The sequence below is a fragment of the Seriola aureovittata genome, chromosome 1 (genome assembly GCF_021018895.1).
Source record: "Seriola aureovittata isolate HTS-2021-v1 ecotype China chromosome 1, ASM2101889v1, whole genome shotgun sequence".
Taxonomy (NCBI): Eukaryota; Metazoa; Chordata; class Actinopteri; order Carangiformes; family Carangidae; genus Seriola; species Seriola aureovittata.
The window spans coordinates 8,472,149-8,496,967 of NC_079364.1; the positions used below are offsets into that span (position 1 = coordinate 8,472,149).

General features: G+C 40.2%; 1 protein-coding gene across 2 annotated transcripts in view; it reads right to left on the minus strand.

The window, feature by feature from the left end:
• Positions 1 to 570: 570 nt before the first annotated feature.
• Positions 571 to 24,819, minus strand: part of itga11a (integrin, alpha 11a) — a 48,222-nt gene continuing 23,973 nt past the window's right edge. For both annotated transcript variants that reach the window (XM_056382667.1, XM_056382658.1), the window contains exons 11-30: positions 22,093 to 22,237; positions 21,137 to 21,285; positions 19,085 to 19,228; positions 15,754 to 15,957; positions 14,652 to 14,782; positions 14,293 to 14,459; positions 12,357 to 12,496; positions 11,723 to 11,833; positions 11,557 to 11,642; positions 11,208 to 11,418; positions 10,926 to 11,024; positions 7,034 to 7,110; positions 6,715 to 6,798; positions 6,403 to 6,493; positions 6,187 to 6,300; positions 4,732 to 4,815; positions 4,516 to 4,626; positions 4,235 to 4,330; positions 3,011 to 3,124; positions 571 to 1,867 (exon numbers count right to left, since the gene is read on the minus strand). In XM_056382667.1, the coding sequence (XP_056238642.1) occupies positions 1,790 to 1,867; positions 3,011 to 3,124; positions 4,235 to 4,330; positions 4,516 to 4,626; positions 4,732 to 4,815; positions 6,187 to 6,300; positions 6,403 to 6,493; positions 6,715 to 6,798; positions 7,034 to 7,110; positions 10,926 to 11,024; positions 11,208 to 11,418; positions 11,557 to 11,642; positions 11,723 to 11,833; positions 12,357 to 12,496; positions 14,293 to 14,459; positions 14,652 to 14,782; positions 15,754 to 15,957; positions 19,085 to 19,228; positions 21,137 to 21,285; positions 22,093 to 22,237 (2,436 nt within the window). In that variant the 3' untranslated portion in view covers positions 571 to 1,789. The remainder of the gene's footprint in view (positions 1,868 to 3,010; positions 3,125 to 4,234; positions 4,331 to 4,515; positions 4,627 to 4,731; positions 4,816 to 6,186; positions 6,301 to 6,402; positions 6,494 to 6,714; positions 6,799 to 7,033; positions 7,111 to 10,925; positions 11,025 to 11,207; positions 11,419 to 11,556; positions 11,643 to 11,722; positions 11,834 to 12,356; positions 12,497 to 14,292; positions 14,460 to 14,651; positions 14,783 to 15,753; positions 15,958 to 19,084; positions 19,229 to 21,136; positions 21,286 to 22,092; positions 22,238 to 24,819) is intronic.

The window sequence follows — 24,819 nt, forward strand, 5'->3', positions numbered from 1 at the left end:
GGTTATAACTGATCGTTATTCAGCCTCAGTCAATAGGTCTAACGTTATCAGGTTACTGTTCATCCGTGTCCTTGATTCCTCGGCATCAAAGACAGTCTCTGTCATTTTTGTGCTGAGGAGAAGGTGTTATTCATATGACACTTTCAGTTATGGTTGTGGCTATCTGTAATTCAGTATTTATTTAAATTCATTTTTTTCCCCTTTAATTATTCAATTTTCACGCTTCAGGCCTGCACCAAGAGAGAGGATGTCAGTGTGAATCTTCTGCAGCAGGAGGGTCTGGACAGGATTTAGACAGATATCAACAACTATTTTTGATAGGTCCCTCGCTCTCAGTCATACCGTTAGTGTTTTTATGGAGCACAGTGGGGCCATTTTGACAGCTGTCATTCCAGGAGCAAACATCTGGATTTACAGCTATCTGTCTGCATCGCAACATTAAAAGACATTATCATATCTCCCAATCTGTGTATCTGATCATTTGGCTGAAAACATATAAGCATCACTTGGCTTTTTCAGGCCTCCTTTTTGCAGTTGAAACTCGTCAGGTGTTCATAAAAAAGACATTCATAGGACATATACAACGTTTTATTTGGTGGCGTACTACAGCTCTTCACACCTTATCAAAATAGAAAAAACTGACATTCATTGGTAACACTAGGAGGTGCTGGCATACTGTAAGCAATGTGCATTCACTCCACTCATTTTTATGGCTTGTGTTTTGAATTACTTTGTTCAAATCCTGAAAGATTTGCCAGCAGTATTTTATGCACACCCTTTGCTGTGATGCAGTGCATGTTGAAAGGAAACCGTCTCTTATTGTGACAGGTTCTGTAACAGAAAGCTGACTTGTTTAATTTGCCTTGTAGCTTAAATTACAAGGTAATGCCATAAACCTGTGGGAAAATACTGGAAACTATTGTAAAACTGAAAGGGTATAAAATGCTACTTGACTATTTACAAAATTCAAGTTAATTTTGTACAAATTGAAAGTGCATCAAATGTTTAAAGACCATCCTGCGTGTTTTCCAGGATAAAAATATAAAAAAAAGAAGTGGATACATATTTAGAAGATTCTTCTCTGCAGCAAAAGATCAAGAAAGTCTTTGAAAGATAAACATCGCGAATCTTCTTTGTACTCTGGTGACTTTAGTTCAGTTTTTTTCTTTATAAATTATTATGCAAGTCAACTGAACATGTTGCAGATAAAATCTTTTAAACATCGAATTCAATATACAGTATCGTAACTTTACATTTGCGGTAGCGTTTGGGTGGCAAGTCACCCTTGAGGTTTTTCATGTCTTTCAAAATTTACCATAAGAGTTAAATAAATAGTATCATCAGGAAGAGACAAAAGAGTGACTGGCTGACATTTGCCTCAAGGGCAAACTGTGGCCTGAAATTCTTGGAACATATCGATCAAAGCTCGCTCTTTTCTCCTTTTCAAACGGCCAGAAAAAGCACCAGAGCTCCAGCCCAAAGCCAAGAAAACGAGAGCTCCAAGATCTCTGAAGGGACAACACAGAGGGCAGTGAATACAAAGACCAAGAAGGCCCTGATGTCGTAACAGTGCAGGAATGCTAAGTGAGTGTGACAGTGCTGACTCTTCAGGGGGTCAGGGGTCGTGGCGTGGGACAGATCCAGTGCACTGATAAAGCCTTGCTTCAGCGATCATGCGGAGCTGTCTATGCGGTGCCACTGTGGTGGTGGGGAGCAGGGGGAGGTGGGTTGGTCCCTGAGTGTCGGGTCCCCTGTGGAAAAGGCGTCTGCTGGGGGCCCTCAGCCTGCGTTACCGTTCTTCGGCCACTTTCCCGTTGGCCTCCTGCTCGTCCTCGTCTCTTCGCTTCTGCCTCCGGAAGAAGCCGAGCTGAGCGAGGAAGCAGTCAAACACAGAGAGAAGTTAGACAACAAGTAATGCTACAGTTTCAGTGTAAATGCGATAAGCTACTGTTTCTGCACAAAGATGGAACCGTTTCTCCCTAATACCAACTGTACCAAAGATTATGAGTCTGTGGCCATGCTAACACAAAGCCAAAATGCTAACATGCTCACAATTACAATGGTAACATGCACTTGTTTTCCAGCAACAATGTTTACTACGTTCCCGTCTTACTTTAGCGTGTTAGCATGCTAACATTTTCTAATCATCACTCAGTGGATGTCTACACCAAATTTTATTCAAGCTTGCCACAGCGTCTATATTTAGTGGTTTTCTTGGTTTTCTATAATAATTAACTTAATGTCTTTTGGTTTCTGACTGTTGGTTGGACATTTGAAGATGTCACTGAATCATAAATTGATTGATTGATTCATCAAGAAAATAGCTGGCTGATTAATTGACAATGAAAATATTCGTAACCTGGCTACAGTCCTAAGTTTCATGGCAATCGATCTAATAATTGTTGAAAACACACAAAAAAAACAAACATATCAACCTTGTGGTGGCACTAGAGGAAGAGATTTATCAGAAAATTTAATACTGCTCTGTAACTTTTTTGTTATATTACACTCATTAGGCAGAAGCTTTAATTCAAGTTCATAGGTAGATATTCTGTAAAACAGGGATATATTGGAAATATGTCTGGCAAGTAGTTATTAAGCATATGATCAAAGTCAGATAACAGTGTTTCTTTTTCAGACTTTCTCTGCCAGAGGGTGGCAGTCTAAGCCAACGCTGAAGTCTGTTACTGCTGACTTGGATCTTTTACTATAGAAAAGTACTGTAAAGTTTATTTGAGTAATTGATTTAATTTTTTCAGCACAACATGGGTTATATGAATATCTATACTGCAGAGATATCACATGACATTATAAACAGTGACTAAAAACACCCCACAGGGTTAAGTAGGATATATGAGGACATAAGATAACTTCTAACATTGTAACAGATCAATATTAGATTCATAGTAGAACAACATGCTGCTATTGACTGTGGATAAACAGCAGTTCTGAAGCATAGCTGGTATTTTGCAGACTCAGTGATCAGGGTGATCTTGATAGGGTGACTTACCTTCCATAGAGCCAGACTGAGCAGAGCTAACAATAGGAGTCCTCCCAGCGTGCTGCCAATGATAATCCAGGTAGGGATCCTGTAATCTCCCTCCTTCCTGATCTCCAATAATATCTGTCAGACAAGGTGAGATAATATGACAACATCTCATTTGTGCTTCAGACACAAACTGAACTCAGTGTCAGCTATATTATTATTTGGTGATCTTGTAGAAAAATGAATAATGCAGTAATGTACTTGAATGGGAAAGTGGACTCAGACCCCACTGTATATATAATTATAAATCAAGTATGTTAGCATAAATGAGAATGTAATGACTACAAAAGATGGCACAGCTGCGACATTCGCAGACAGTAATAATGCACCCCACCCTGATATGATGATGATGATTATAGTGGATTATAAATCCAGACATTTGTTATTGTGGTTATATTCAGCACATGGACGTCACAGGCCCAACATGGAATATTTACAATGATTAACTGCAACTGTAATAGACATATATGTACAATAAAACAATAACTGTTGCAAATGCATTTTTTGTATTTCTTAACATACACACACACACACACAGACACACAGACACACACATACATATATATATTGTATCTAAAGAAAGATAAATTAATTGCAGCACAGATCAGAATCAGATTTACCAGGAAATCCATTCTCCTTTTTTACACTAATAATACATGTCAGTGAAAGGAAATCAGTATTTATGGAATTTGTTCATGAAAGCATAGTAGAGATACAGGATGAGTGCTGGTAGTGGCCAATAGATGGCAGCAAAGATTAGTGTGCATGTCGAGACTTTTACATGTTGTGCCGCTGGTCCTTTCGGTCCCTGAGCACCACACAGCACGTGTGCTCCAATACCAACCTTTACTGTTTGATTCTGCACTGCCTCAGTTCTGCAATGCCACGATCAGCTGTAGCAGAACCCACTGGTATTTTTTTAGAAAGTGATCTCTGCAGCAAAATATGTTCCTTTTTATTGTTAGATCAATTGTACTATTATAGCATTTTAATACTTTCAGTCAATTCAAATACATTTTAAGGGACTGATCTTCCTCAGCACATAAAAACACTGTGTTCATACATGGATAGGACAAAAATCAGAGAGATGACAAATATAATTAAATTATGATGCTTTTATCAATCAGTTCGGAGTCAGGTCAAACCCAGGGCAGAGGCAGTTTATAACATTAACCGTTGTTGACTCACATGTCTGACAGGCCTCGCTTCATGTAAAAACATGGGGCTGGAGGAGGGGAGCTCCACTGATGCACTGGTTACCAGTTCCAGGATTTTAAACTTCAGCTGGAGAGGAAATCAAAACAGACCTTCAGTTTTCACAAACACATAACACAGCTGAAAGACTGCAAAGCTGTCATTGCTACAGTCAAAGCAGAATAACACTAAGATGAATAGAGAAATTGCATGCATGGGTATACTGTTATAAAGCTGGGGCAATCACCAAACATGTTATTCAGTTTCACACTCACTGCGTGTAAGGTATCTATTCGTAGTGTTCCTGTGATCCTAACTGCAATTTCTCTGTGGGAGGCCACATTGACAGCGCACTGGATCGGCAGAGTTAAGGTGTTGGATTGATTCTGTGTGAAGAAGTCAGACACCAGCCTTCAGGAAAAAAGTTTCCAAAGATAAAGTCGGAAATAAAACTCTAATTTGGGAATGAAGTTGGTTGGTTTGCACTTTACCAAGCGGGAGACGCGTGAAAGGTCCTCAGGTGATGCTCTGCTCTGTGCCACATGCTGAGGCGGTAAACAGTGAGTGCCATCTCTCTGAGGTGTGACATAAGAGTGAAAATACCAGTTACTACGTTACAGTCTCACATCTGCAGAAAAAGAGTAAATTAATATTCTGATAGGCTGAGTTATATTTCCCTTACATTACAACCCAGGATTAATATCACTTTGCAATTTAAAGAATAGTTTAACATCTTTGGAAATATGGGAAGCTCAATACCAATGTGCCATGGAGCTGATGTGGTTAGCATAGCTTAGCATAAAGACTACAGAGGGAAACTAAAGAAGTATTTGTGCTAATTTCGAACAATTTTTGTAATAACTCTTTGAATAAGACTAACATTACATTATTCACATATAACAAGCTGATGTGACTTTTGCTGAACAACTGTCGGCAAGAGACAATTTCTAGAAAATGGCAGATGCTAAAACATAAGCTAAAAGTAGAGAGGAAACTCTGACTAAACCCCTCCCCTGAGCTGCGATTGTCCAAGCTCAGCAAACCTTAACAGTGAAAATGATACTGTTTATAAAAAGTTAGGAGGATGTTTTTTTTAATACCCTCTCCAAAATCAACACTTTAGAAAAAAATGTAAGGAATGGATTAAACAGTGAGCGTGGTGTCTGCTCCTACATAAACTACAAACATCAGCACGTCTCAGTAACGACAGCTGTAACTTAATGTTGTGGTCAAGGAGCATTTCATGGTACTACTCCTATACTGGGGGTTACAGGTAGCATTAAAAAAAGCTTCAGTCTAGTCACAATAGTACATCCGCTGTGCAGACTAACTTTAGCAGCTGTGTTGGATTTGGGGGAGATTGTCGGGAGTTGTTTGAAAATACAAAAAATATTATAGATATAACCTCTACCTTGCTTGCCCTGGTATGTAAACCAAGCAGCCAAACAGTGTCAGAATGAAGTGACACTCTGATCTTACTCTTCTCTCATTATCATACTTATAAAACTAGAGCTAGCTCTATGCTACAGTATAAGAACAATGCAGATTCTTTATTGCCATGTTTTCTGCATGGGACATAACCTTTTGTTCCAGGGATGCAGATTTATCCTTTTGCATGTTATCATGTGAATGTGAGCATGAATGGTCTGTCTCTGTGTGTGTCAGCTGGGATTGGCCTGCTTCTGTCTATCTTTGTGCGCATTATGTGCTGCATGCGGACAGACAGCTTGACAGGCATGACAACAGTAACTAAGAGGGGTGGGGCTTAGCTAACGGTCAACAAGCTTGATAGTTCATTCTTGACTTTAGACTGGAAAGAATCTCAGTTAAAGATTGTTTTATTCTTTAAATTCAACCATCAAGAAGAAGAACGTGTTATTATTCTTTCAAAAGTTACATTTTCTCCCTTTCAATCACTGAGACTCGCTCTGAGGCTCCACACTCACCTGGTCAATATGGAAGTCAGATATCTGCAGGAGCTGGTTCCCATTTTTTGTCATTTCTGGGATCTCAATGTTCAGCTGTAGATCCTTTACCGGAAAGTAGCCAAGGTTCTGGATCTGAGAGAAAACAAAAGAATAAATTGTGTAAATTATATCCAAGCAGTGTTTTCCTGTGCAGTAAATTAAAGTCATGGTGATGATGCTCTTCTTGACTCTCACCTGGAAAGTGAAGTTGACAGGAGGACCGACAACTCCGGGCTCCTCCAGTGACAGCTCTGATTTGATCTCATACCGAGTTGGATTTGAATCCCTTTAGAAGTAAAGATTAAACATGATACAGTAATGTGTGAGGAGCAATTATCTTTCATTTATCTGGGCTTTAAAGCATGTAGTGTAATACATGATAACTAAGACCCCAATCCAGCTACAGCATCTCCCACATTTATTCAGTATTTTCCAGATCTCATTTAATCACTTTGTTACTTCCTGCTTGGAAGCTAAAAAGCTTGGGCAACACAGAAATGGACAAACCTAGTGAAGAGAATGTCTGCCTCGTATTTCAGTGAGTAATAGATATCATTGAAATTATCAGCTGTGCTCATTTCCTCGCCATCACTGTTGAGAGAAGGAGACAAAAATATCCAAACAATGTTGTTACACACCAGATGAAATATATATCCTTGTATCTCAGTAGGGTTTCAGCTTTTTTAGCTTATCTCAAGATTGCCACTTGGTGTGTACAGCGGCGGTAATGCTTGGTTGTTATGACATCACTCCATGCAAAGAGAAAATGTATTTAGGAGTCAAACATTTTAAAAATACATATAAGGGTTTAAATTTATGTTCACACCTGCCGGCCTCCAGGATAACCCTGATGTGGTCTAGGAAGACAGTCCGACTGAACTCGAACTCCAGACGAAATGTTACCTACACAGAGGAGAGAGTAAAGTTTCAATCACTCAAAAACACTAAAAGCACAAGTCAAAGGTTCTTTTGACTCTGCATGCTACTGTACAGTATATACCCTGCCAAACAGTAAAGGCCCTGCATTATGGATTAAGGAGTAAAGCCTGCAATAACCTGCTCTAAGTCCCAGGCTCTGACCCCAGGCAGCCGGCTGCACAGTTGGTGCTGCTTAAAAAGAGCCAGGGAATTTCCCCTTAGTTGGGGACAATGCCATAAATACAAATCAACATGACTACACACACACGCACACACACACACACACACACACACACACACACACACACACACACACACACACACACGCACACACACACACACACAAACACGCGCACACACACACCTACCATTAAGTGTCACATTCACGGCGAAATACAAACAGAGGTCTAAAAGACAAGAAAGGAGGCAGACACAAACAGGAGAGACAACAGGCGTGTGAGAAAATGAGAAACAATTGAGGAATCCTAAACGAAAACAAACAGAGGAAGACCCTTAAGTGTGGAGAGAGGAGGAGAGAGGAGATTGGTAACAGAGCGTCGACCGAGCAGAGCCAAGCTGAGCATTGTTTACAGTCTCTATGCCGTAATGAAATCCTGACAGATTCCCTCTGACCAGAGAAGAATGCATAACAATGTTTACTGTAACGTTCCCCCTCCATATAGTCTGACTAATCCTGGACAGACCACAGATATACAACACACTGTACATACGAAGATGATGATCTGTTTTCTTTTGATCTTATCCTATTTGTGGGGAATGACCCCTGTAAGAAAGCTTCATCTTCTTGTTCGTCCTGTTTTCAGGATAATTGGATGAATTTATGTGATGCTCATTTAGAAGAAAGTTAGATGAAAACACACACACACACACGCGCGCGCACACACACATAGGAATGCGCAGACACACACATGCATGTAAGTGGTATGGGTTTGGAAGACATGATTGTCTGTGGCAGGAGGATTTTTGTGCGGCAGCATAACAGAACATGGAAACTGAGACAGAGCATGAAGCTCCTCTTCCTCCTCGGGGTCGATGAAGTCTGCCTACATCCCTGAGCCACATCCACTGTCAATCATCAAACACTTAATTGCAATAACTAGTGTACCACGTCTCTGTGTACACCAACGAGAAAATAAACCTCCCTTTGCTGCAGCAGTAGTAAAGTTTACAGTACATGCTAGTTTTACACAGGTCAAAAGAAACCGGAAAAGTCAAAACAACAGTGACAACTGGCTATTCTAAAAAAGCTTGCCCACAGGTTCCTCCTTTCTTTCAGCTAAACAGTGGTCAGGGCTGGTTTGGCAGTGGCACCGATGCACAATCAGCCTTGTTTAACTCTGTGCCACATTTTTAAAAGTTTCTAAACCAGAGCGGATCAGCCTTGTGGCTCTGGATGCTGTTCAGGCTGAATAAGTGGGTATGAATCACTCTGAGTTTTTACAGGGTGACCCGAGTCCTCTTGGTTCACGTTGTTGGGGAGTGTTACAGAGACATGCGGTGATCTTTTCGTTGCTAAGGAGATGACTATTGTTTGTGATAATGACGTGGTCAGGACATCTCATGAACTCTTTCAATCACCTTCATTACTTCATTCCTCCAGTTTTTGTCAGCAGACTTTCTATCAGTATAAGACTATTGTTCAGACATCAGACTGCTTATGTGTAATCTGCTCGCTCTTTAAAAGCTTTTAATTTCACGGTGTAATGTGCAATCAGTGTCATCCCCAACCACAGTTAATTCAAACATCACCCTCTCTGAAATAAAATTTGATGCCTTGCTTTAAAGTACACTGGAAAGCGCAGTCTCTCATAAATATGGTTGACATTACAAGCCTGTGGAAAAGGCTTGGAAACAGCAGAATCGAACGTGAGAATCAGTAACAGATGAGAGAAAAAATACATCTCAGTGTTTTTCACTTGGTCTCACCTGGTGCACCAGGCTAAAGCGGAGAGAAGAAGCTCTTTAGGAGGAAGTTTCTTCTGTTGCTCACAATGTAATAACGACCAAATGAGATTCTCATTTAATTTTTATAGTGAACTGAGGAGGAGGGTATTGCTTGACTGATCTTTATGTCCAAATAAGGGACAGCTACTTTGACCTTTGAGAAAATGCTTTCAAAATATGCAGAGTCACTTGCAGACAACTGTGTGAGTGATGGCAACAGGACTCACATATGTTAGGGCTTGTGTCCCAGGGACTCTCCACACTCCACACTGTAGGTTTTCACTTGCATCAATATGTTTCCTGCCAGTAACAGTGCGTCCTCTCTCTTACAAAATGTCAAACAGATCAAAGATCTACAGCGTGAAGGGTGATTCTTGACCTTGGGAACACGTTAAGTATGAACTCAAAGTTGTCATCATCAGCGACATGGCCTAGGTAACTTTGGGCACATTATAACAAGTGATCATAAATAGTTTTTGGTCAAATATATCACGTAACTAAAGTTGTGACTCTGAGCTTCATGTGGGATACAGTTGAAAGCTGTGAACCATAACCTTTATTACATGAAAAATCTGTTGTTAAAAACTTAAAAACCAGTGTTTTATCTCTCGTTTACTCTCTCTGCACACAGCAAAACGTCTCAGCTTCTACTTCTTTGCCTGTTAGGCACCTTATTATTCTGAAATAGCGGCGTGTTACCACCCCTAAAGCAGGATACTGGATCAAGCTGAAGAAAATAAGAAACTCTAAAAACATTTTACACAGCCTGGTGACTGTTAATTAATTAAATCTATCTGTATATTTAATCTTTCATTTACTTAATCATTATCACTATTTGTTCTCTCACTAATATTTTTATATTTTTATTCTTAATTGAATTTCTTAGGAAATTGTGAGGAAAGTTTCAAGGATATTAGCTGGAAAATACAGGACCCTTAAAATAAAAAAATACCAAAAATGTATAAATAATGTTTGCAAATAAAATCTGTTATGAACTAAATAGTATAATGACTTGAACTTTAAGGTCTTCAGGTTTAAGATGTGTCGGGTGTGTGAGGGCATAGAACTGTACATAATGTTAAGTCACAGGTAAAACGAATACACTATAAATTAAGATGAGGACGTTGATCTTAATCGTTAATGTGCCACTAAAGGATTTTTACACTAACGTAATACGACTAATTATATTATTACAGTTGTTTATACTCACAAACGTTAACTGTAGACGTTTACATACAGAAGGACGTGTTTCAGCGTGGACACTGTAGACTTTGATTTCAGGCTAGAAGGGATCTCACGAACCAGAACTAAACTGGGCTCTTCTGCTTGCCTTGTGGTTCTTGCATTAACCAGTGTGGTCTGCCATGTTCATCTAAAGCCTGGAGCATGTGTTCTGGGCCCCTGTGGTCTAATACAGTCCACGTCGATGTTTTTTCAGCCCCTGGGTAGTGGCACAATGCAGCTGTAACAGGGCTACAGGCATTTCCCAGATTTGTTATTCAGTTTCATCCTATCTGGGAATCAGTATGAAAACTCAAATATGAATGAATTCCTCATGGTTGGAAAGATCAACTTTTTTCATCTCTTCACTTTGAATAAAGAAATGATGATTCTCAGCTAAAACATATGGCATTTTTGGACATAAACCAAAATGTCAGATATAATGGAGGAAAATGAATGAATGAATATTGTTTTCACATAAAGAAAGCAGCAAAACTTACTAATGTAATCAAGTTATTTCCTACCTATGGTTACTTTTTTAAACTAATGAAGTAATATATAGTATATAATGAAGTATATCCTTCTCGGATTGATTGAGAGTGCGGTTATCTCACCTGAGACTTGGCTCTCATGAACGGAGCACTGACATTGCAGATCTTCTCATTCCTCAGTTTGTCCTCATTGTAACACTCAATCTTGATGTCAGAGTTGTCCTGCATCAAAAACAACAACAGTTTAGATTTTTGTTACAGTACTGGTATCTGAAATGCAGCCTGCTTCTCATTTCATTTGCTGGTTAAACCTAAAGACATCTCAGAATATAGTTCTACACATTTAACACACTTTCACAGTTTTGAGAAAAACCACATGACTAGTTTACAGTGATGATCAGGTACCTTGACTATGAGGCTGGAGAAGCGTAGATTGTGCGTGTAGGTGATGTTAAGGCGCGTGCGGTAGGCATTCTCTCCTTTGTTCTCCAGTCGGACGTCCACCACCATCCTCCTCCTGTTCCCCTCCAACACCCTCAGAGATCCCTCCAACCCCTGCTCGCTAATGTGGCGGCAGAAAGCACCACGAGACTGTACGTGCTGTGCACAGAACTGACTGGGAGGCAGGGAGGGAGGAAGAGGAAGCAGAGTCAAGTCATGAGTAAAAATTGATTGAGTCTATTTGTGTAAATACGGTATGTCTGCGAATTCCCGTGAGTGTACTATGTGTTGCAATGAATATGTGTGTACCTACTTTCGAGTCATCAGGTCGGTCATACTCTGCAGTGCAAGGTCCGGTATGCAGCGGTCGTCCTCATCACAACCGTTCCAGAAGGGCAGCTAGCCAAAGAGACGAGTTTCTGTGAGTCAAAGAAACTACTAATCCTCTCCTTTCCAGAAGATGTCAGATGGTGTCTCACCTCAGTCCTCACAACAGTAGGCCAGCTTTCATCTAGCACTGGTCCTTGGTCTGGATCCTGTAGTCCCACTTGTACAGCAAACACTATAGGCCTTGCATAGTCTGTGGTCTCCTGATATAAAACATTAAGTTCAAAGATTAGCCTGTGGTTTTACTCTATCATGGCACTTTATCTATGGCGCTAGCTTTTTATGGTTTACACAAATATACAAGATGCTCAAAAGATATTATTATAATCTCATTTTAACATACACAGTGTGTTGGTTTTGACCAATGTCTGAGACCAAATGAATAGACTGAGGCAGCTGAAGTATTTTTGCTGAAATTCACATGTTAAAATTGGAATCTTATATTTAACAAAGGACTGATGAAGCATTTTAACCTTCACATGGTATTAAAAGTTTCCACAGAATCCTAGATGCAACAAACGTATAGCTTTCAGCCATCTCACCTATTCAGTGATGAAGTAAAACATTACTATTAGTAATTAATTTACAAGTAAATATTAACGAACAAACACACACAATTAAAAGAACAAATAACAATTTCAAGCTAATTCTCTCCTTGCAAGTTACCAGTGTCTTCGGAAACGGTGGCTGCACTCGTGTATGTGACTCTTGCAACACGGGACTCACCATGACGTGGAAGTAGATGTGTTCGCAGGTCTCTTCTCCAGGAAGGAGGGTCAGATTTTGAGGCTGCAGCTTGTTCGGGTTGTCCAGTATGGCACGGGGATTGAAACGTCTCTCCGCAATGGAGACATTATACTTGATCCCTAGTAGGTCACAGGAAGAGTTAATACATTATACAGCTTTGAGAAACTGTGAAAAATCCTATTCAGCAGTATTTGTGTTAAAATGTTTCTAACATAGAGCTAAAGCTTCTGTTCTTACTTAGGTTAGTGCAGACTAATTGACAAACGGCAGCACCAGGCTACGGTAAATGAGATCACTGTAAGATTGCGGAGCGATAATATTAACTTCACTCTGAACATATAATAAATGTGTGACCAACATATACAAGAATCCAAACCCTCTGGCTTCAGTACTGAGTCACTTCCAAGCCACATTGTTTTAAAGGCTTTCCATTTATTGCATCTTGTTTTCATGGCATGAGAAAAAATCCACTAAGGCTGAACTTGTGCATGTCTTGTGTTGGGGGTCAAGTAGAGAATTAGAGAGCTGGAGAAAGATCTGGGCAGATAATGGAAACTGAACTGGAAGCTTTTATCCACTTTTCACCACATCACAAGGATCATTATCAACTAATATAAAAACATTTTCCTCTCTTGATGAGAGAAACTAAAAAATTACAAATGACTTTTTCCTGTGTTCAAGTTCTCACTTGAACTTTTCCCGTTTGAAGAGTTATGGGGCTGCACAGCACCTCTTGAGAACATCTGAAAAGTAGCTCGTTGAGTCTCTTTGTTTACAGACACCACTCTCAAATATTGTATGAAGATATCTGCATAAATAAGATTTACTTGAATGAGAAAAAGTTCCATTTTATGCAACAGACCACTGCGAACTTGAAAACACCAGCACATCTGCCACGCATTACCAGCCAGACACGACAACGAGAGAAAATTAAATAAACGTGTTTACAAACGTGTATGCAACCATAGGAGACAAGATAACGCCCTCTGTTCTTCCTCTACTCTGTTTTGACACATCCCATAGATTTGATAAAGATGTCGGAGGGTCAGGAGGTTAACTCAGAACACGCTCCCCCGCACTTCTGCTTCCTCCCCCCTGAAACACTGTGTGAAACTGGACCCTGCCACGATATCTCTTAAAACAAATTGTGAGCAGAGTAACCTTGCATTTATTTGCGGGTGGGCTACCTATCTGCTGTCTCTGCCACCCAGCAGTCAGAAACACCTCTGGAATAAAACAAGAGATATAAACTTGTAGATGCATTCCAACATCTGACACCACCAGCGTGGTTCAGATATACCAGCGTTGGACGCAGCAGCATTAGCTTTGGCAGAGAAACAGCAGCGAGATCAGAATCTCTTACTGCTAGTAAAGGCACATTCTGCCTTGGCGCCACTCTCAATGGAAGGAGCCATCACCATCAGCTTTTACGGGAAGCCACATGGTGAAAAGTCTGCTGGACCCGGAACATGAAGGATATACAGTATATTCATATGGTCCAATGCCTTTTCTCACTTGAAACCAGCCATGTTTCATCCTGTCGTGTATCAAAGTCCAAACAACAGCTGAGCTATGTTGCAACTACAGATCCAAAATATAAATTTCTCTGCTCGAGCGTATTGGTGGAAATGGTCTGTTAAAGGTTTGACAGTCTCCAGAGGTTTGACAATACAGCTGGTAGTGCGAGCATCTTTTTGTCTCAGAAACTAAACATGATTGAGCGGTCTCCATTTAAGAAAAAACATATTTTCTCTATAGATCTGATAGGTTGTACAATAAATAAAAGGCTCAGCTTTACTAAGCGGTCAAAAGGGGTTTTGTTAACCGAGGGAAGATACCAAAAACATCAGACAAGGGGAGGAACTGGGAAACTTCCGTGTGCTTGCGCAGCAGTGGATTATTTTTGCTGGCTTACCAATTTCCTGTGTGGGAAGAATGGCTGTCCTGGCAGTGATGTTGAAACATACAATGGCTGACATACAGGTCACGTCTTTGCCACCTCTCTGACAGTCCTTCACAAAGATGTTAATCTTGCTGGGCTCAAACCGAACAGTGGCATATATCCGGATGACACTCTGTGACCTGTGAGGGCATGAAACTGTTACAGATGAAGCCAACATAACATGTGAGACTCTAGACTATTCCTGAAAATATGATTCTTCCTAAAGGCATACATAAAACAAAATAAAATCGCAGGGTGGTGGTTACATTTTTTAATAGAGTTGAGCCCACCTTGTACTGACAGCAGTATTATTTGCTGGGTGAAATACTAACCAAAGGAGAACAGCTGCACCAAGGGACCCTACTGCCAGGTCCACTAAACCATCATCGTTCATGTCCATTGTGCCATGGATACTGCGGCCAAAGTACTGCAGGCCAGGGGCTAAATCTGCTGCTGCTATCCTCTGAGAAACAGGAAGAGGAAAAAACACCATATTGACAACAACCGCAGTTTACAGTCTTGTTGTTAGAGCAGCCACATGTGCAATTAAACCGTGCAGTTCTTGGGAAATACAATAATCACATTTAAAGCCATAATAGTAAATAGACACTGTACATTCAAAATGACTTAGTCAAGGATAATAAAAATTACTTCATCACTCCAAAAGTATTTCAGTACTTCTTAAACTATAAGGCTATTCCCTAAGCGTAGGGCCATGTAGGGCCATTACACTTTCCATTGCCACGGAGCCAAAAAGAGATTAGAAGTTCTATGTACAACATTATCTCAAGTTAATATTCACAACAAATGTTTTTTCCTCTTTTCTAGGGTTTGTGTGGTGTGTGGTTTTTGTATGTTTTAGCTCACTTAGTACAAATCACACATTGTAGATTATTACCAACCATTCTTTGAAGCATGCCATTGGCTCAATATGTTAATTGCAGCTACCCGTGTCTGTTTAAATCTAACTAACCTCTTCTGTCAGTGCAGAGCCTGTTGTTGTCCACCTGTCCATCATCAGTCACTCAGTATATACACCAGCACCTTTTCACGGAGTCTTTTGTTAGATCCTCTCTTGTGCTCCTTAGCCCTGTTCTTGCCCTTCACTAGTTCTGTCTGCCCTCACTGACGGGTTGCTTGTGACTGACCTGAGCCTTCATTTTCAAGCAAGTAAGGCCTCACACATCTGGGTAAAGAGCTGTCACAAGTATAGAGTGACACAAGTTGTAGTTTGTTCTTTCTTTCTTTTTTTTTTTTTTACCATACTGAAATGATCATAAATCAGTGGCTGCCTAGAAGGTGGTAAATCAAATGAAAAACATATGCCATGCTTTGGAAGGTGATTGGCAGTAACTTGTACTGCATGTGCGATTATAGTCAGGAGGAAAACACATGCATTTACATTTTAACTGTATTTTTTTGCACACCTCCTACCTGTTTGTACTTGCGTATTATTCTGTTGTGCTGACTAAAGAAAACGTAAATGGCTCCTTTGTGGTCGTCTTCCAGCGGGGCGCCCACCACCAAGTCATTGAAGCCATCGCCGTTTAGGTCAGGGACAGGAGCGAGCGATGAGCCGAAGCGGGCGTTCTGGCCACCATTGTGGATTTCCAACGCTCCTTCAAGGATGAAACGATTCTGAGGGATGAAGGGAAACATAACGACCACATAATCTGTTATCTTTTTAGTCATATCATAAAGCGTGTAAATGTACTTGATAAATTCTTTACATGTCATACAAATCATCCTTGTCTTGCTGCCGTCAGAATGTATTTGTTTTTCCTTTGGATCTCACTTCATGAATATCTCAAGGCAACTGCCCCTCAAGGGACAGTTCAAAAGAATTTGTGACAACACACTCTGGTATTTTATGTTGATAAATACATTAGCTTTAGGGGGAAGTTCATATAAGTTCATATAATCATAAGTTAGTGCTACAAACAAAACATGACATGCACGTGCTTGGACAGCATACAAAGCCTTTACAGTATTCACATGTTGTTCATATCGTATAAATAATGTGTGTTAGTCTAAGCCAGTCCTACTTTATATCATTCCTAGTTCAGCTCAGTTGTCCGGTCAAAGCACTTATCTGTTTGTAAAATTATCCGCCATTAATTTTATTTAGACATCTCATTATTTAGACAAAGGAAGAGACTGTTGTCATATCTGTCCTCCACCCTGTTAGGTTTGTTTTTTCAGTTATCTCATGATGTATTTTATACAGGAAAAAGCAACAAACGCAACTTTTTGAAATCTTTTCTCTAATCAAACAGAAGATAAAGTTTGGATCGGCTTCTGTGTTTTCCACATAATCCTTTAATTCTGCCTTTTTGAACTAAAATATCTTAAACATCTGGCGACAGAGAAGTGAGGAATTTTACCTCCAGGTCATAAAAGAACTAAAGGATGCCATATAGCTTTAGTATATTTATTTGAAGTTCTATTCTTAGCGAGTGTTAAATCAGATGGAAAAGATCCATTTCTTTGAAAGCAACTACCCGACTGGAAAACAGTCTGACAAAATGGAGCCAAATACTAGCGTCCATCAGTAGTCATGCATATCATTGCTCCACTTGGCATCCTGGTCCATAATGTAATTTAAGGTCGGCAGACGAAACATGAGATCACTTGTTTTTTCAGTTGAATAAATGGGAGGGGGGTTAATTTAGGAGGGTAGCTTTGACTTCTCAGCTACCTGATGTGTGCGTGTGTGACAAAGAGGGAGACTGATAGAGAGATGGGGAAAAAATATAGTCAGCTCTGTTTAAATTTGAAACACATGGTTCGTGTGGAGGCCATGAAGGGTCATGACTAGTCTGCAGTGGCTCATGTGTGAGGGAAAAGCGCAACTTCTGTATGTGCTAGACCGTAAATGGAATTTCATTTTTGACCAGCTGCCAGACTTTACGCAACTTTATTTCGCTTTAAATTTGTAGTTATTATCCTTTAAATTTTGGTCAGAGCACTCGATGAAAAGGCAGCTCAGTATGAGCTTCTCGGTGATTATCTGTACTTATCCTGTACTTACAATCATTTTCATCATTACTCTGACTGCATCACAGCTTTACCATCCATTTATTTCTGATAAGGCAAGACATTCTTCTGAGAATGAGGAAACAGGGAAAATATCTATGGTAGATAAACAAGGCAAGGGTCTACAGCTACTCTAGCAGCTCTGTGAAGCTGGAGGCTCAGTGGTGCTTTGACTTAAATGCTAGCATCAGAATAATAACCTGCTCACAATGACAATGGTAAACAATGACTCATTTTTTTTGCACACTTGGGGGCAGCAGAAACAAATTGTGAAGACAACATATTGTCATTAGGCAAGTTGATATGACAAGCATACTGAAAAACGGTTGCCTATACTGTACACATCCAGCTGATAAAGAGCAACAGTCTGATATTCACTCTTCTTTTAACTCTGTTTTGTTCTCCACCAACTCCAGATGTTCATCAGCTGGATGCTAACTGTGTCTGTCTGTTGTTTAGTGCTGGGGGGCGGTGTTCACTGGGCTTTTAGAGCGTTTTCAATGAAAGCAGCTGATTCGCTGTGGCCAAAAATGACACCATATGAGTGGTGAGAGTGAACCGAAGCAATAAACCAAAGCAAGTTAACCCAAACAATGAGCTTAAAGACACTATAAAGCACCGCAGAGCTAAGGGAAACTACAGGCCTGTGATCTGTTGTTGACATAAAACTGTTGATTATAGCAGCTTTGAAATGCAAAATGTGTGTCACAGCAATCCATCAAATGATTACAGAGATTTCTCAATAAAAAAATTTAAAAAAAGAGAAAATGGAGACCAGACCTGTTTTAGCGGGGTGCTGCCTCACAACAGACATAAAAAATCTTTCTATTTTTGATGAGATACTGACTAACATTGCCATTCCTAAAACCATGCTGCTAGGACAGGTAACAGCCAAAGAAACTTTCTTTTTAAAAGTCAAGTCCGCAGATTCACATGGATGTGGATGTTTAATATTCACTGTGACTACAGGGACATATTTCTGAACCAGCGCGTCCAAACTTGAACAGTTTTCCAATAACAATACCACTGTGCAGCATCTAGAGCAACACCTGAATCAGCCACATTATGATTATTAATTGCCCTGAACATGTGGTATTGCTGTCCCGATGATGACAGACATTTTTAAATGAATGATTTCTCTCTGTTTGTGTTTTTGACTGTTAAGCTTGGCCTGCCTGCCACCTGTGATGTGGTTTGGGCCACACCAGATATTTAAAATACCTCTTCCATGCCTGTTCAATGGATTCAAAACAACTGAAGACATTCATTATTCCAATGAGCAAGACAGACCTGGAATAACAGGAAATTTCCTTCTATTAAAAAAAAAAAAAAAAAGTTCTCTCCTCCAAATGCTTCGCTGGAAATGGGTTTAAAAGGGGCAGAATACTTTCCTGCTGACTTCACTCTACACTCTTCTAGTAAAGTCTGCACACTGGCATGGCAAAGTTTTCTCATTTGATCTGCACATTTATTCTGGACATGGTCATGTGTCAAATGTCTGGCTGCAGCATGTCAGTGTGTTAAATGAGTAGCTGGAATGCAACAGTCTGGTTCAGTGTGTGTTACCGGACACTTCTGGTGAGGTGTGTTAGAATTTACTGGGAAGGTCTGGAGTTTGAACAGGTGTTGACCCAGTTCTGTGTAGTGGGTCGCTTGCTCCAAGGTTGATTAGTACCTGTATGTGGCCAGCCTTTGTGCATTGGTTTAAGTTTGTTGAGTTTATACCTACCAGTTCTGTCACTCTGTAGATGTAGACCTTTCCCTTCTCCATGCCTGCACTGAAGAACATCGGCGCTGACACTAAAAGGTTGTCAGTTATACCGTCCCCATCGATATCCAGAGGTGCAATCTCACTGCCGTAGTAGGAGCCAATCTGAAAGAGATAAACATGCATGTCACACCAAGATCTACAACTTTTATTAGTTTTAATGATTTAAAAGCAATTCATTCAGGTTATTACGCTGTTGCATTGAAAAGTGCATTTATATCATTCATTTAAATCACACAACAAATACCTTTTTGTTCTATATACCTCTGAAATTCTGGACTTTCCCTGTTGTTTGTTGAACCACATGTTTAGGTTTAATGATTTGCTGACGATCTGCGGCGACTCTTGAGGTTAAATATTGTAAGCAAATGGGGGTCTGTGTTGTGTCTCAACAAGTGGTCAGAGTCCTGATGCTTTGCTTAGATGCTCAGACTGTGAAAGCTTTATGGAGAGAATCTGGATTAGTCACTGGAGTGGATGGAACATCATCTATTGGTTTTCAGATTAGAAACATCTGCCTATAAAAAGCTCTTTTCTCAGGAGCTGTTTGATCGAGAAAGTCCTCTTCAAAAAAACATCTGCCGTTCTGGACGAGCTGTTGCTGACAAGGTACAATGTAAGCTGCTGCAGGATCACTTCAGACTCGCAGCCTGTGAAGCGTTGCCAGTTATGAGTAGTGGTCATTAACACACTGAGCCACATCCCATTTGAAATGATGATCATTTTTAAACTTCATGTGACTAATGTCATAGTGGGATTACATCCTTCTAGAGGATCTGATGTACAGTATTAAAATTTTATAGGATATACATACATATGACAACAGTAACGGATGTTTAAACACCTTCACATAAAGTGAATTTGTCCTTATGTCAACTCGCACCATCAGTGCGGCTTGTTATGTTTATGTCATTTGGACTGCAGTAGGGGAGCACAGTCATTTTATTGAGCTTAAATTTCAAAATGAAAATCCTTTTGGCTATTGGCCTTTTCCACGGAAGAATACTAATTTTTCCGGCCATCTTGTTTAATTTTCAAAGCTCATGAGTTGGAATAATTCTGACGCTTTCCGAAGAACCAAAATGTCAAAAACAGACGGAGGAAGAAAGAGGAGCTCTATCCCTGAATCTGGCTGACGTAGCATCCTACACTGCCAGCTGTGATCCTCGTTTTTTATGCACATTATGTAAGGTCATGAAGAGATGCCCCCTGAGGATGTTCTTTTGTATTTTCTTAAAACTTACTGCAGCTGTCTACAGTCTAACTAAAGTACCTAGCCAGGAACCTTTTAGCATATGAGTAGCTGGTAAACTACTGTACCTGGCGAGCTAAATGCTAAGCTTTGCTAACCACCTGAGAACAAGCTGGTGCTAATAACTCACAGTATCTCCCCCCTTTGATCTCAGAAGTGTACTATATCATTCTATTCACCATAATTGAACATATGAAAAAACAGGGCACATATTTCCTTCAGCCCCATGAGAAAATAGTGTTTTTAAATGCCATGTGACTTGGCCTTAATTGAGCCTTAGCTACATATTGTTGTTGTTGAGTTGCTTGTAAATGTAAATAAGTTATGTACTGAGTATATTTAAAGCCACTACACAGAGAATTCAAAAAGGTCAGTCTTTGATGTCCCCATGGCAGACCCCTCCCCCTGACACTGTGTGCATGTTATTAATGAGCTTAAATCAACTCAGACTCCAGTGGCATTCTCAAATTTTTCGTTTACAAAAGTCTATGATGAAAATTATATAATCACATAAAGATCTACACAAAGATCTTTGAAGGAGTTATTTGTAGGTTTTGCTACATGGCCAGTCTTGGCACAAATAAGGCCTTTAAAGCCTCTCATAACTAACTAAGCTGCTCTCCATCAGTGGCAGTGCAAACAGTGATTTATTACAATGTTTTACGACATTCCTTGTTGCACTGTGGAGTTCTTCCAAAGCGTACAGCTGATGAACTTTTTTCATCAAGTTGAAGGGTAAGTGCTGCTGGATGCTACAGTACCTGCTGGCCTTTGAGGGAGTGCAGGATGGTGAGGTTGCCCGAGTTCTTCAGAGTGAAGATGATGACTTTGCCGGTGTGGTTAAATCGTGGAGCTCCTGCTACGAGTAGTCGACCATTTTTGGCTGACACCACAGACGTCACAGTGTAACCTGGTTACGTAAAACACACACATCAATTCTGCCTCTAATGATCTGTAAATTAAGTAAACTGATTGTTTGATAGTCAAATTGTCAACACTGTCGAAAGTCAACAAAAATCTCAGGCACTGCAATTTGTTGCACTGTTTGAGTGAGCTAAGACTGATGGGCCTGACCTTTAGGATTTTTGTAGCAGTGATTTGCATGACTCAAGGAAAAACTGTAAAATGTTGTAATTTGAGGAGTTAAAACTCAGCGAGCTGCATTCAGTTACGCAGAAGTGGCTGGTCTGGTTTCTCAGGTTTCTTAGATTTCTTCTTCTATTTCTTCTATTTCACTGTTTCCCACTAAAAATTCCACTTACTCCTCGTACACTTTTCCACCTTCATCTCTCATCTTCATAACCCCTTTTTCCCAGCTTTAACTTTCTCCCTGCCTGTCCAAAATTATGCATCCTCCTCATATTACTATTGAGTCTAGAATGGCTTCCATTGGCAGCGTGGTGGATAAGCTCAGACACAAACCACTGATGGTAAAAGCAGAGCTCTGTGGTGGTGGAGCGAGATGGGGCTGGATATGATGGGAAGCTCTGGAGCAATGGGTACACTTTATAGAGATGGGCTGCAGCTTGGACAATTGGTGCTAAACCACAGGTCTTCTAACAGGGCAACCATACATCCTTCCACCAAAAAGGAGGCTGTACAAAGAAGCTAATGGCTGATGAGCGTGGGAGCAAATGATCAGGGGGTATCCAAGCTTAATCTTCATTGATAAAATAACAACACTGTCCTCTACAGTTTTTTTTAGGGTGTTACTTACCCAAATAGGCACCATGGTTTTTGAGCTCTTCGGGGAATTCCTGTGTGTAGGATGACTTAGGTGGGACCACCTTCCCCTGCCGTGTTTCCTTCAGCACTGCTCCGTTCCAATCATAAGCCCCAACAGCTCCCACCAGAATCCCATCCTGTAGACGAGGTGCACAAATATATTATACACACAGCAGGGTAACAGAATGGCTGTACTGCCTGTACTGCATATCCTCACAGCATGGTAAGTTCTGTATATGATGATGATGATGATACACTCTTTGACCACCATTTCGGACCACTGTCTGTGTGTTGTTGTGGTGAGTTTTCTTCTTAACACAAACACTGAGGGAGGTTCTCTCTACATTTTTGGATTGTTTTAAAGGGATATGAAGAAAATCTAATTACAGTACAACAACACACCTTTAATACACATCAATATTAACAGTATAACAATGTTCTTCTCACAAATCAATCCAGGTGACAGCAATAGTAATCATCCACTCCTTACTGATACAAGGCTTTATTCCTGGAATGTATGGAAACATTCACTAAACTATAATGGCACTCAGTAGAGCGCATACCTCTGCCAAGGCCGAACAATCCTACACATGTCTGTGAGATCCAGAACTGTACAAAGTCATAGATCTCAACACCATTAATACGTCAGATTTTGTCATTTTCCTTTATGAAAATGTGAGAAAATTCCCCTATTTCGCAATTTTTGGGAAAGTGATGAAAAACAAAACAAAACAAAAAAAAAACATTCCCCTTTGCCCAGATCGGCACCAAAATTTGACGAGTTCTTCCCTTTCCCATGTTCAATCCCTCCTCTAAGTTTGGTGCAAATCAGTTCTGTACTTTTTGCATAATCCTGCTGGCAAACCAACAAACCAACAAACAAACCAACAGACAAACAGACACGGGTGAAAGTATAACCTCCATGATGGAGTAATAAGTCGCCAATTAGACAACCATTTCAGATAGCGTGATTCATTCATCGCCATCAACTAATTTAATATCCTTTGTGTCTCTAAACTGTCTCACAAAACTCAGTGTAGTGAAAATTCAAATGATACTAATTTTCTTTAATTTTCTTCTTGCAGATCACACACTGGACTAATTCCACTTTCCTCTTCTTTGTCAGCGTAATGGACCTTTTCTTTCTTTGATCAATAAGTACACCGTTTTGGTTTACTGCAAACCTCATTTGCCCAGCTGTGCATTGTGAGTCCTTTTCCAACACTGAGCTAAAAATATTAATCTTTCCCATCTTAAAAAATTACCCTCAAACCCACATGTACAACACATATCATACAAGTTCCTTATCCAGGACCCGTTTTGATGTTTATTCCTACACTGATTAACCTATTCCATTGCTACAGCAAACCTCCCACTGAAACTCACTGGGATCCCACCCTGTATCTCCTACTACTGCTGGAGTTGGAGCATGTCTATGCAAAGCAGTGAGAGAGAAAAACAAAGTCTGCTGATCCATATTGTATTTAAGACCTTTTCTCTCTGGAAAGCTCAAAAACTACTGGTGGAAATGAAATCATGACAGCTACTTCTTCGATAGTCTCAAAAGCTACAGGAGAAGAGTTTCACACAATAACAAACCGCAAAGACAGCAATAAAATCTCTTAAAGTCTATTATCAAACCACTTCTGTATCTTGAGCAGTGTGTATTTTTAACTCATCCTTCAACAAAGCAAACAAACCAGCAAGTGCAATTAGTTGCAGTCACGAGCAGGAACAGAGGAGGGATTTTGCCTTCCATGGTTCGCCATACTTTGTATCACTGACACTATAATTATTGGGTTCCTCTGCATAATGAGCTCAGTTTTTTTCTTGCCTTACACAATATGCCAACAACACATTTTCCAGCGTTTGAGCATTGGCCAGAAGGCCTGCCATTCCTTCCTGAAAGATGGAATTGTGTGCTCACCACGCTCGCACTACGTCACTCTCTGACAGCAGCGTTATGCCAATGTGGTTATCTGTTTTGGTCAAAATGGTCTCCATGGCGAATGAATGAAACCCCAAAACAGTTCAACCTTATAAAGCAGTGACCTATTTCTGCAGCAGTTGCATGTATGGACAAGTGCCTTGCTTTGGTTAGTACGTCAACCCCATTATTTTACTGGAGGAATCCTGAGTTGTGGTTATACGTAACCATACGCAAGTGCATAGAGGATACATACACTTTAAATCAGCTCAACCAACAACTAACGTGTATTCTGCATTATGGTAAATATACAGCAGTCAATTTTGGTAATGAGCTAAAGTTTCTTGATTTTACAAATGGAGCCTTGAGATTATTTTTCAGCATTGTTTACAGTAAAAGAAACAAACAGCATACAAAGAAACTGCTGTGTATGCAGATGTATGACACATCTGGATAGTATATGACATAAGCAGCCTTCAGAGTTGGCACATATCACATTCAACAAAACCATCTGGGCTTTAAGGACCGTTTTCTCCTTTAAAGCCCCGACATTCTTTCCAATAAGTTACCCGACTCTCAACACTCAGGTTGGTGTTGTCGAGCATTTCTGGAATCTGGCCTTGAGGACTGAATTTCCAAACATTCCTGCCACCCAGCTACAAATCCTGCTTTATATTTAATTTTCATCATAAAAAGGGATATATTTATTTCTCCCTTGACAAATCACACTGTGAAAGGGGACTGGAAAATCAAAGCAGTTGCATCAGCAAATGTCTCAACAGAGCCAGAGAG